Source organism: Callospermophilus lateralis, chromosome 2 (assembly GCF_048772815.1).
Source record: "Callospermophilus lateralis isolate mCalLat2 chromosome 2, mCalLat2.hap1, whole genome shotgun sequence".
Classification (NCBI taxonomy): Eukaryota; Metazoa; Chordata; class Mammalia; order Rodentia; family Sciuridae; genus Callospermophilus; species Callospermophilus lateralis.
The window spans coordinates 137,245,678-137,257,918 of NC_135306.1; the positions used below are offsets into that span (position 1 = coordinate 137,245,678).

The following is a 12,241-nucleotide window of genomic DNA, read 5'->3' on the forward strand; positions in this document are numbered from 1 at the left end:
CTGTGTCCTTGGGAGACCTGGGTTCACCTAGGTCTTTCACTGGCTCATCTCTCTCATAGTACATTTTTTTTTTTTTTTTTCCAGGAGATAGGGATTGAACTTGGACCTCAAGCGCTAGGGGAGTGCTCTTCCACTGAATTACATTCCCAGCCCCCTCACGGTATGGTATTTTTTGACACTCAATTTTCTCGCAGGCAAAACATAGAAAATAAAATCTACACCTGAAAGGTTTGTGCCTGGCATCAAAGGGGAGAAAAATCTCTGGAAACTCTGAAGCACAGTACAAATAAGTGCAGCAACAGGCCATAAGAACCGGAGTAGCTCCTGTCTCCACCCTTCTCGAAGACCGCGAAGTAGGAAGGAGGATTAACCTCAGGGGAGGAGTTCCGCCCTACGCCCCCGCCCCACCGCGGACGCCTCTCCCCGGCTCCCACACTTGCGCTACGGGTCTCTCTCCCGCGCCCAGCCCAGGCTGTGCTTCCCTGGCCAGGCACAGCACGGCGGGCCGGCCGCCAGGATGCAGGCCCCGCACAAGGAGCACCTGTACAAACTGCTGGTGATCGGCGACCTCGGCGTGGGCAAGACCAGCATCATCAAGCGCTACGTGCACCAGAACTTTTCCTCGCATTACCGAGCCACCATAGGCGTGGACTTCGCGCTTAAAGTGCTTCACTGGGACCCGGAGACAGTAGTGCGCCTGCAGCTCTGGGACATCGCTGGTGAGAACCGGGGATGGTTGGGGGCGAGCGGCGGCGTCTTGAAGCTGGTCTCCAGTCCCAGGACAGCGGCCCTCAGCCAAGAATAAGATCCAGATCTCCAGGGCATTCCTGGCGGTTTGGAAACTTGTTCTCAAAGACAAGAAAAAGTTTTTTGCTCCAGCTGAAACTTCAAGTGCGTTCGGTGGCGTTTTATTTTCCCCTGATGTCTCTCCAACTCAGAACAGGCCACTGCTGGCCCCCCGAGAGTGAGACTCTCAGCAATTGCTTTAGGTGGTTCTCTTCTCAAGTTTGTTTTCTGGGCCGATAGTCTTACTGGTTAAGCTGCTCAGAGTGCCACATAGGCCCTTGTGTCTGAGCTGACCTAGGGAAGCCCCTAGCCGAGTTAATAGGAGCAAATGGGATAATATGAAACTATCTGGAGTTTGCCCATTCCTGTTTTTAACAGCTGGCTTTATTCCCAATTTCAACACCCTGCTTTCTGTCCTTCAGTCAAGGGAGTTTGTGATTCTTTGCTTTATATTTATCAGGGGCAAATTAATGCCCCAGTCGCCCATTTCAATTTTTTTTAAAAAAAATATATCTCTGTCTTTATATAATCTATAAAAAGCTTTATATGTATTTTAAAGCAACTCTTATGTCAGGGTCTATGACATTAGGCATAAAATTTCTTAATTTGGCCTTAAAGTTGTCTTTTGAAAGATATGTAAATGAGAACCTTTTTTTTTTAAATTTTTTTTTACAATGTTTGAAATCAGTATTTGACAATGAGAGTTTGTACCTGGACTTAAGTGTAATCAAAAGTGAGAATGTGAAATGTCTACTCTAAGAGTAAGTCTTGGACTAAGAATATTTGCAATCCTGGCATGTCCAATCTCTTATTACAGGTTCTGGCTCTGCCACTCATTAACCTGCTCAGTGGCTTTGGACAACTCCCTTCAGTTTCATTGCATCCTTATTAAGTAGAGAGGGGTTGGACAATGATGGCTCAGGAACCTTCCTGCTTAGAAGTTTTAAAGTCCTTGAACTTCTCCATGAACAACTTCAAATAGTCCTACTCCATTTCTGACTGTTTCATGGTCTGGGGTACCAGGAACCTTTCTTTATAAGTGTTGCACCCAAACTATTCCAATCCTTTTTTAAGAAAACAGGTTCATTTCAGCTGTTGCTGGAAATGCTTTTTCATGGTCTGAAGGGAGAATAAATGTGGAAAATATTTGAAAGGGCATTTCTGGGGACTCTAGTGCCTCTTTAATCATGAGCTGCCAGGTCTTATGATAAAGCTCTTGGCATACGAACAGATTCATGCATTTGGAGTCTTCAGCAGCTTTAGAAGCACAGGGGTTATCAGAGACCAGAAGATGTCATCAACCAATGTTTGATTGGGTTTCCATATTTTAAAATTCACTGTGAGTCCATATGCCTTGATGTTCCATATTTTAGTGTGTGAAAACTATCCTGGGTCCAAAAGTCTCTGGACTTGGGTCTAGAAATAGCTTAGTGTTTAAAAGAAGATGTAGCTGTAATTTGTACTTCTGTTTCAAATCTAAGTAGTAATATTCCTTCAGGCAGGTTATTGTCTATAAATCTGTTTTCTCACCTTGACCAGGGAGATGAAAACACATAGTATTTGTGAGCCCAAATTCCAGAATTGAACTGGCTCCTTCTGAATACTGTTATTGCATGAATACTATGAGATCTTAGACAAGTTCCTTAAACTCCTTGTTCTTGTCTCCTGATCAATAAAAAGGGAGACTTTCTCCTAACAAAATGAAAATGAGAGATGAGCAACCAATGATGCTAGTTAAAGGTATTCGTGCCTACTATCTTGGAGATCTTCAAGGGTTGCTATTATACTAGCTACTAATTTTTTTTTGAGCATTTATACATGCTAAGCAAGAGTCACATGATATACAAGTGCTGATCAAATCCTAAGGAATTGCAATTCCTACATTACACATATATTCTGTCCCCAAACAGCCAGCATCATTTTCAGGCTTACCCATTTTGCAATATAAATTTAACTCCCAAGCTGGGAAATGCCTCCTGAACCATAGTTCTAGATGAATTGGAAAGTCAGTTTTACCTATAAGGTGGTGTTCAGCACCTCAGAAGGAAGTTTCTTTTTCCCAGGGATCTATTCCCCTGTATTTGGCAGCCTCAAGCTCAAAAGCCCTGTTAGATGAGTTAGAGATTGACAGAAGGCCAAGCTGGGGTGGTGGAGAGCTGGGTCATGGTGGGATGGGATGGTGGGAAAATACTAATTCAAGCTGCTTAGGACTTTTGTGGGCTATGATCATATGTGAAATTCACCCTCAATTGCTCACTCAGATTGTAGTTAGTTAAGTGAACATTCTTAAAGTCATAGCTTGTCTTCCTTCATCCTGCTCAGTTATGCTGTGTGTTTGGAAATAAGAGGTAGTAGAGGATAGCAGGCCTAGTTTTAAGGGGTTGGGGTTGTCCATGAAGTAGAGAGGACTTTTCCTTAACCTGACAGGATATCAGGTATGCCTGCTATAGAGGGAATCCTTGCTTAGGTAGACTCTTGATACTTGCTTGGTTCATTGCTAAGTAGGGCCCTATTTATTCAACAAATTCCCATGATGTATGTCTTGTGTCTACCTAGATTGGCCAGTCTTATCCTGAAAGTCTCTAAAAAGTAACTTTAGGACCATGTGAAACGAGGTGATTCATACCTCAAACCCCACAAGGACAACAGTTGCCCCAGATGCCAGGGAATCCATCATCGAGGAGTAGCTGAGCAGCTCTATGTTCAGAAGCTCTTGATAGAGTCACAGAAATCAAGTAACTTTGCCCAGGGCCATCCAGCTAATAGTAGGAGAGCAGGATTTGAGTTGTGCTGTCTGATTTGGCATCAAGGCATGTTCTTTGTGTCCACAGGCCCATGGATGCCTGATGATCCATTGACCCAGGGGGTAGGCCCTCTTCCCTTCCCTAGTTAGGAAGTTCTCTTTGCCCTCTTCTTCTTATTTCTAATAGATTTTTTTGTACCAATATGCAGAAAATGGAAAGAAATGAATGAAAATCTATTTCTGAACTAATTCTTAATTATGATGTTTTTCTCTTTTTACATCGACTAATTAGGAAAGAGTAAAACAAAAATTTCTCATGTGAGGCTCTCCTGTTTTATAACTCTCCAAATCCAGACATTGCAAATGCTCCATTAGCACATTCAAAGAGAACTATATGATTTTATTTAGATTTCTTGATGTGCTTTGGGACTCAGCTACAGGAATTGGGCAGTTATAGTAATAGAAACTAAATTTGTTAAGTATTTATTTTTATAAATGTCTGGGCATATTTAATCTTCCAGTAAAATAGCTGGTTTTGTGGTGCTAAATTTAAAACAAAACTGTTCAATCCAGCCCCCAGGTTTCTTTTTTTTTTTTAAAGAGAGAGTGAGAGAGGGGGAGAGAGAGAGAGAATTTTTAATTTTTTTAGTTCTCGGCGGACACAACATCTTTGTTTGTATGTGGTGCTGAGGATCGAACCCGGGCCGCATGCACACTAGGCGAGCTCGCTACCGCTTGAGCCACATCCCCAGCCCCAGCCCCCAGGTTTCTAACAGCTTTCTTATACTTCCCTTGTCTTAATAATAGAGTACGTCAGACATATTCTGAATATCTTGTAAATCATAGATACTTTAAAAATGTAACACTTGGCATTGAGTAAACCATAAAACTTTGCTGAACCTCAGCTGGCTCATCTGATTTTATTTTCCTGTAAGACGTTATTTCTTACATTGTGCATCAACTTTCATATCATTGTTTTACTGTGCCTGGGGCATAGGTAGTACATGACAATTTTTTCAACTTTTTTGCTGAGGAGACTTATAAAGTTACCTATCCTCTATGCCTTGGTTTCCTGTTTGTAAAATTGGAATAATAGACCTTTGCATATCTTAGAGTAATGATGAGAGTTAAATGAGCTAATTCTTGTAAAGCTGTGCTTGACAAATATTAAATGCTGAATACATGTAGCTATTATTCTTGTTGTTCTAATTGTAATTGTGACAAACTACTTTCACATACATTTTCCTGCTTGATCTCTCTAAGTACCCTTTGGTAAAACTGAAGGTATAAACAGAGAAGATAGTATTAAACCCAATTTATATTAGAGAAGATGAAAAATCAGAGAGCTTGTAAGGGACTTGCCCATGGTCACAAGTGGCAGAGAAGAACAGGAACAGTTTATCTGTTAAACTTCAGTATGACAGATGACGAAGCCTCTTAGTCATCAGAAAAGCCAATTCTGGATTTGACAAATAGAATACAAAATAATTTATGCTTCTTCTCCATACAACATTTCTCTGCAGAACTCTACTAAATAACAAATGTTTTCTAACAACAAGATCAGTTTATAAGAACCATAGTTCCATGTGGGGCACAGGTATACTAACTTCCCTACCTAACTGCATGTGGCAAAAAAGCACAGGAGAACATTATCTCCCAGGTAGAGTAACAGGGTGAAGAGTACTTGGGCAGCTGACTATCCCTTTATACCAGGGATGACATTGATTTGTGTTATGTCATAAGTAATAGGTTGTTTTACAATTTACAAAGACCTTTCAAATTGTGAAACTCAATTGAAGGAAAGGTTTGGATTTGACTGTCTATTCGGTATGTATTTTTAAAAGTAATTCTTGAATGAATTTTATAAGAGGGATCTTAAATATCAGGATAAATGATTTAGAAATGTAGAAAAAGCTAAATTTGGTAACCAGTGTGTTAAGAAAAAAAAAAGAGAGAGAAAAGAAAGATAAATTCATGTCAAGTCTGCACTACTCCCTTACTCTCTGCTGGGCAGTTTATTACCTTGTTTCCAGCCTGACTAATTATAGATTTTCTGATTACTATGTGAATAGCATGCTCTGTGCTTACTGGGAAACAATGCATATGGTAAGCAAAAAATGGTGCACTTTCAAAGTTGGGTGAGGAATGTGTGAGGAAAGACCTTGGGCCTATTGCAGAGCAGCTGTTAGAGTTTATATATGTCACAGATGTGTGGGCAGGACATGTGGGACTTGTTCTCATCTAGGACTAGTTCTGACAGGAAAGCAAGTAGCAATTTCATCAAGGGAAGCTGGATCATTAGAGAAAGAGGGGCTAGGAAAGAGTAGTTCTTATATGTGTTGTTGGAGATATATATGGTATATGTTAGATTCTGTGCTAAGTAAAGGGAAAACAAGGATAAAGAATAGGGTACAACTTGACTCTTGACATTAAGAAGTTCTCAGTTGTGTGGGCATGATGACATGAAAGAAAATCACCTGTAAAAGAGAGTAAAGTGCACTGTTACTGGTATCTTCACAATATTCTTGTGCAAAGAGGATCCTGACCACACCACATCCTTTCAAATTCTGAGCCTCAGGAGACTGGACAAAGCCCCTGAGCTAGTATATTTCCTATGCTTGTACTTAGTTCTGTGCTTTTACCAATGGCTCTTTCCAGTGAGTAGTTTAAACTGTGCAGATGACTCAGAAACTGTGCCTATAAGCTTGACTTCTCATAAATCTCAAACACAGAATTCAATATTTCCTGCTGGACACATTCTTTATATTACCTTCACATAATGGCTGCTCAGTAAAAGTGGTTGGCTGTTAAGCAGTCACTGGGATTGATACTAGGGTCATTGCTCACCTGATGAATTTTTGAGAAAGTTGTCTTGAAATAGACTTAGAGCTTTTTCTGTTCTGATCCTCTTTGGAGGATCCTTCAAAGTTTTGAAACCACTAAGATCCCTTTTTATTTCTTTTGATCTCTGGCTCTGGGATAGATATTTGTAGAGGAATATGTTGTCTCCATTGCTTCAGGGGTGGGAATCTAATATAGTCCAGCAGGAATCATCCTCATTTCTAGGTTGGTCTACTAGAGTGCTTGCTTTCAGCTCAGCAAGGCCATCTTAGATTCTCTCCTGGGGTTCCTACTTATTGAGTTTCAAGCTTTCCCCCAGATCTTTGGGAATTTTATTAAGAAGATGTATCATCTTAGATTACTTAATGAAAATAACTCGGTTTGGTTTATTAGTTTCTTTTGTGGTACCCAGGGAGATTGAACCAAGAGGCACTTAACCACTGAAACACACCTAGCTCTTTAAAAAAAAAAAAAATTTTTTTAAAGAGAGAGTGAGAGAGAGGGAGAGAGAGAGAGAAAGAGAATTTTTTTATTTTAATATTTATTTTTTAAATATTCGGCGGATACAACATCTTTGTTTGCATGTGGTGCTGAGGATCGAACCCGGGCCGCACGCATGCCAGGTGAGCGCGCTACCACTTGAGCCGCATCTCCAGCCCTTAAAAAGTTTTTTATTTGGGACAGGGTCTCACTAGGTTGCTTACAGTCTTGCTAAATTGTTGAGGCTGGCTTTGTACCATCAATCCTCCTGTCTCAGGCTCCCAAGCTGCTGGGATTACAGGTGTGCACCACCAGGCCTGGTTAATAACTCAGGTTTTAACTTTCACTCTTCTCCTCTTGATTTGCTTTCTCACTCTTAGGCATTAATCAAATCCTGTCTTTTCTAACTTGTGAAATAGCTGTCTTATTCTTATTTTCAATAGCCATATCTTCTTTGCAAGCCATCTGAACTCCTCAGGCCCTCAGTTTGTAACTCACAGCTTTGATTCTTCTCAGCATTGTATCATTCTCCACTTTGATATTCTCCAATTTGTTCTCCTCAGTGGATCAGTACCACTTTCAAAATTAAATGCTAAACTTTTAGCATGAAATTCAAGTTGTTAAAGATCAGGTTTGATTTCCTTGTTATAGTTTCATCTCTCGTTCTTGTCATGATTATTGACCGTGGCAGATATCTTACAGTGTCCCTATTTACTTACCTTTTCCATTGCTCTATACCTCAGCAATTCTCTCAGACAAAATGTACTTTTGTCTTTTTTTACTTACGTATTTCCTGTGGGTCTGTCCTCATGCTATTCATGTGACTATCTAGAAAGTCTCTATTGACTGTGTAAGACGAGGGGAGACAATATTTCTCTGCTCCCAGGATATTTTATTCTTACCCAAGATTAGGAAACCTCTACTACTGCATTGGAACGCCTTTTTTCTCTAAACTGTGTCACTGAGTCATAATTTAGTACTTGGCACATAGTATGTACTTAATGAGTAGGTAGGTGTTCCATAAAAAGTTTTTCAGTCAACTGTCATATCATTGCTTTAATCCTAAGATATATCGTTGTTTTAAAAAAATTCTTAATAAAATAAAAAATAAACTTGCTAACTCATTTATGTTCATGAAAGATTTCATGATTTTATAAACATTAACATATTACAATGTAAATATTTTAGAATAAAAAAATATGGTAATCACTTTTTATAAGGTATTATTCTATTGTAAATTTTTGATATAAAAACTGAGGAGTCACTTTAAATGCCATCTTTTCTGGACACAATCTGTACCTGGATTGAACCCAGGGACATACTATCAGTGAGTTATATCCCCAGGTCCCCCACCTTTTTAAAATTTTGAGACAGGGCTCACTGAGTTGGCCAGGCTGACCTCGAACTTGTGATCCTCCTGCCTCAGTCTTCTGAGTCGCTTGGATTCCAGTTATAGGCCACTGTGCTTACTTTAAATAACATTTCTGAAAATTGCACTTTTCTATTTGACAGTCTCTATAATTTAGAGTGAATTTTTGTTTATCTGAAGGTCACATGGCAAAAATGAATCTTCCTCATGATTTTTAGATGTAATATATTCAATGATAGTTTTTGAAAGGTAATTTTAAGAGGTAAAAAATTTGACTACTCATCAAAGCCACACTGGTCATTTTAGAGCCGAGAAGCTATGACCTGGAAGTGGGGTGGCATTGCTTTCTTAGGCCCACAGAACATGATAATGGAAGAACTAGAACAAAGATACAGGGTTCCTTGGTTTATTGCTATGAAGTTTGAAGAATTAAAGACTTACTTATATTTAACATCAGATGTTTTGATGCTGAGGTGCAAATATAATTGAATTGGGTATTCACCTAATCCTGTGGTGATTCATGCTGTGGAGAAGAGGGAATGCTGATTTATCATGGTAGACAACCAAAGTTATGCCCAATGTGGCTTACAATAACATTTCTAATATTATTTTCAGCCACTGTCCATTATGAGGCTCACACTTGAGTCACTTGTGTTCCTTTGGTTCCTTATTAAGTCTCGTGTTTATGCTTGTATGTCTTTGCTCCCATTCTTCCCACTGGTTCACATGTCCTTTCCTTTATGTCCACATATTCATATCCTACCTGAGTTTTAAGACTCACCTGGAAAGCAACTCCTCTACAAAAGCTTCCCTTTGGATTCTCCCCCATCAGAAATAACTTCTTTCTCTTTTGAGTCCCAAGCAGTATCACTTTACCTTCCTTGTAACACTTCTCCAATTAAAATTTGCACTATAGTTATTGTGTACCTGTCTGGATATCCTTCACAATTTTTATCAGACTTTCCATTAGTTCCTACAAAACTTAATGAAATTATTGTAAGGTCAGAAAGGAAATGGAGAAAATGCTAATAGGAGGAGAACCAAGCAAACACATGATTCTGGAAGCAAGAGACAGAATTGAAGAAGAGCATTCAATAGTTTTAAATATCTTATTACTTTTTCCTCTGAACCTGTACTTTTTATAATTTGAGTTATCCTGGTGTATTATTTAACCTTTGCTCCTTATCATTTATATTTGGATTTAACTTTTAATTAGTTTTTCAATCTTGCATAGAATTGTTCTCTCTGGAAGAGTGATGAAGGACTTAGTTTCTTGTGTACCTCTCAGTCTAAAGGAGATAAAGATAATACTTACAATGTGGGAGGTTCAAACAAATTTCCATCCAATTTAAGAGTGAAGTATAAAACAAATTGGCTTAAATTCATTGTTGAGAGAATTGTTTTTCTCTACAATATAATATGTTATAAATAGCTACTATTTATTTAGAGTCAGTCATGGTATTATGCATTTATATGTATCTTTTCATTCATTGCACAAAATGAACTTTTGTGGTAGATACTGGTTATTATATAAAGATGAAAAAAACTGTGCTTAGATAGGTTATTTAACCAATAAACAAGCAAAGAAATACGTAAGCTTTTTGAAAGTTACACAAAGGAGTAGTGCTGGAATATGAACTGATATTTCTCTGTTTTCCAACCAGTCTATTCTGCTGTTTTCTAAGGCTTGATAGAACCATGCAATAGTTTTCACATCTCAGATTGCTTAAATTGCATGTAGAAGATGAGCTGAAGTCTTTGCATACATCATTGCTGAGACCATGTGATTGGTTTGGTTTAATAACAACCACCTTCATCTACTTTTATTCTGGAAAACCACAGAGCCTGAGGGACACAGGTCTTTATCTGGGAAAAAAAGACTAGGAATAGCTATGATGCTTTATGATATCAGAATCTAAATTAGGTCTAATAATGTGATGGATTGGATGAGAGAGCCTTAAGTCAATCAGTGAATTAATCCCCTGTTAGGGATGAACTGAGGGGTAACTAAAGGCAGGTAGGGTGTGGCTGGAGGAGGTGGGTCTCTGGGGTTTGCCTTTGGGGCATATATTTTGTATCTGGTGAATGGCATCTCTTTCTGCTTCCTAATCCTCATGTAAGCCACTTCCTTCTGCCACACTCTTCCACCATGATGTTTAGCCTACCTCAAGCTTGGAGGAATGGAGCTGGCTGTCTATGGACAGAGACCTCTGAAACTGTACTGCAAATAAGCTTTTCCTTCTCTAAAATTGTTCTTGTCAGGTGTTTTAGTCACAGCACCAAAAAATCTGATTAAAACAAATAGGATGGTGAAAGGGACTGTATGTATGCTGTAGTGGTGTGTGTGTGTGTGTGTGTGTGTGTGTGTCTTTTAAATTTAAAGACAACAACCAACTAGACTCTAGAGGATACAGCAGAAATTCTCAAACCTTAAGTTTAACAAGTCTCCTGTAGCGCCAAAGTGACTTTATCATTGTGCCTGAAGACTGAAAGAAATACCCAAGGATGTTCTTCATGAAATAGCACCAAATAACCAAATACATATTATGTTCTAATTTTAATACTCATGTGAGAAAAGTAGAACACATAAATTAAAAGAAATTTTTATTTAATTTTAGTAACTCTAATTTACTCTAGGCATGGTGTTTGGTTATGGAACAACATCCCAATCCTTTGAGACATCACCTCCCTCATTTTCTATTCACATTTTCGGATGATTCTTGCTTTTTATCACAGAAACTTCCAATACCCCATTTTCAAAAAAGACCTAATGACATCACAGGAATGTAGTGACAAACTGTTAACTACCTTGTTGGAAGTTGCTGAAGTGTCTGATTGATCTTGATTATCAGTGTGTTTAACTTAAATTTTAAAAAATTCTGTTGCACTCCATGAGTTTACTGTGGTACCTTGTCATCTGTTTGGGGAATTATAGTTCTAGAGGAATCTGGATATTCTTTAAGGATGGGAGCTTTGGAGTTTAGAATTTCTTGTGAGTTATTTATAAACGTATCTTAATAGTCTACTTAGAGGCATTGGCTCAAAGGCCAAATAATTAATGGTAGCTTTTTATTAAATCCTCTTGAGCTTACAATTCGGTGAAAGTATTTTATGTTGCTTATTTGTTTAACTAAAAACAAAATGCTCACCCTTCTATTTTGATTGATGCCAACTTTTCACCTGCGACTTGGTTTCATTCTCTCACCCCATCATTATTGGATTTTTATTTGCTATATGATATTATTTCTTCATCTAAATGAATTATTTCATTTAAACTGGTGGCATTTGATCCCAGTTTGAACATTTATAACAAAATATTTACTATGACAGTGTACTAGTAGTCTTTTTCAAAAGCATAATATGTATATAGCTTTAAATTCAAATATAAATTCAGAGTTTAATGAAAATTTAACAATAAAACACTATAATTCATTTATCTTTCTTCCAGTAAGACTATTGTTTATGGACACCTAATAACCAGTATTGACTTTTTATCCTATCTTATTATCTTACATTCTTTAGCTTAGTTAAATATACCACAGCTAGTCTTATCTTCTTGTTGAATAGAAATAAGGTTTGTCTATACGTGGTGCAAACCAGCAGTTAGGTGAAATGAAAGACATTGGTTATAGAGGAAGTAAGGAAATTTCAGAAAGAATTAGAATGGTTCTACATTATGGATAGATTCAGAATAGATCACAATGAGCAGGCATTGAGGAGGCATAGGAAAAAAGTGAAAATGAAATGAATTAGAGATATTGCTTTATTTAGTCTACTCCTTTCCCTGCTGGGATTCCATCTTGCTTATAAGAATCCATATTATTTGTTGCTTCATTGTGTAAAAAGGACTTGTATGGCCAGTTTTATTCTGTTATGTAAGTCTATCATAAGCATAGACTTGAGCCTGTCGGAATATGTGTATGATGCGGACATAGGCACAGTAATTGAATAATTGAACAGTAGCCAAGTGATTGATACAGTCAATGTTATGGGGATATAGGAGAGTGGCAAGGTAGGTTGGT

At 38.2% G+C, this 12,241-nt stretch overlaps 1 protein-coding gene across 1 annotated transcript in view; it reads left to right on the forward strand.

Moving 5' to 3' along the window:
* Positions 1 to 450: 450 nt before the first annotated feature.
* The window catches only part of Rab38 (RAB38, member RAS oncogene family), a 55,832-nt gene continuing 44,041 nt past the window's right edge, over positions 451 to 12,241 (forward strand). Inside the window, exon 1 of the mRNA XM_076843899.2 lies at positions 451 to 719. Coding sequence (XP_076700014.2) covers positions 518 to 719 — 202 coding nt within the window. The 5' untranslated portion in view covers positions 451 to 517. The remainder of the gene's footprint in view (positions 720 to 12,241) is intronic.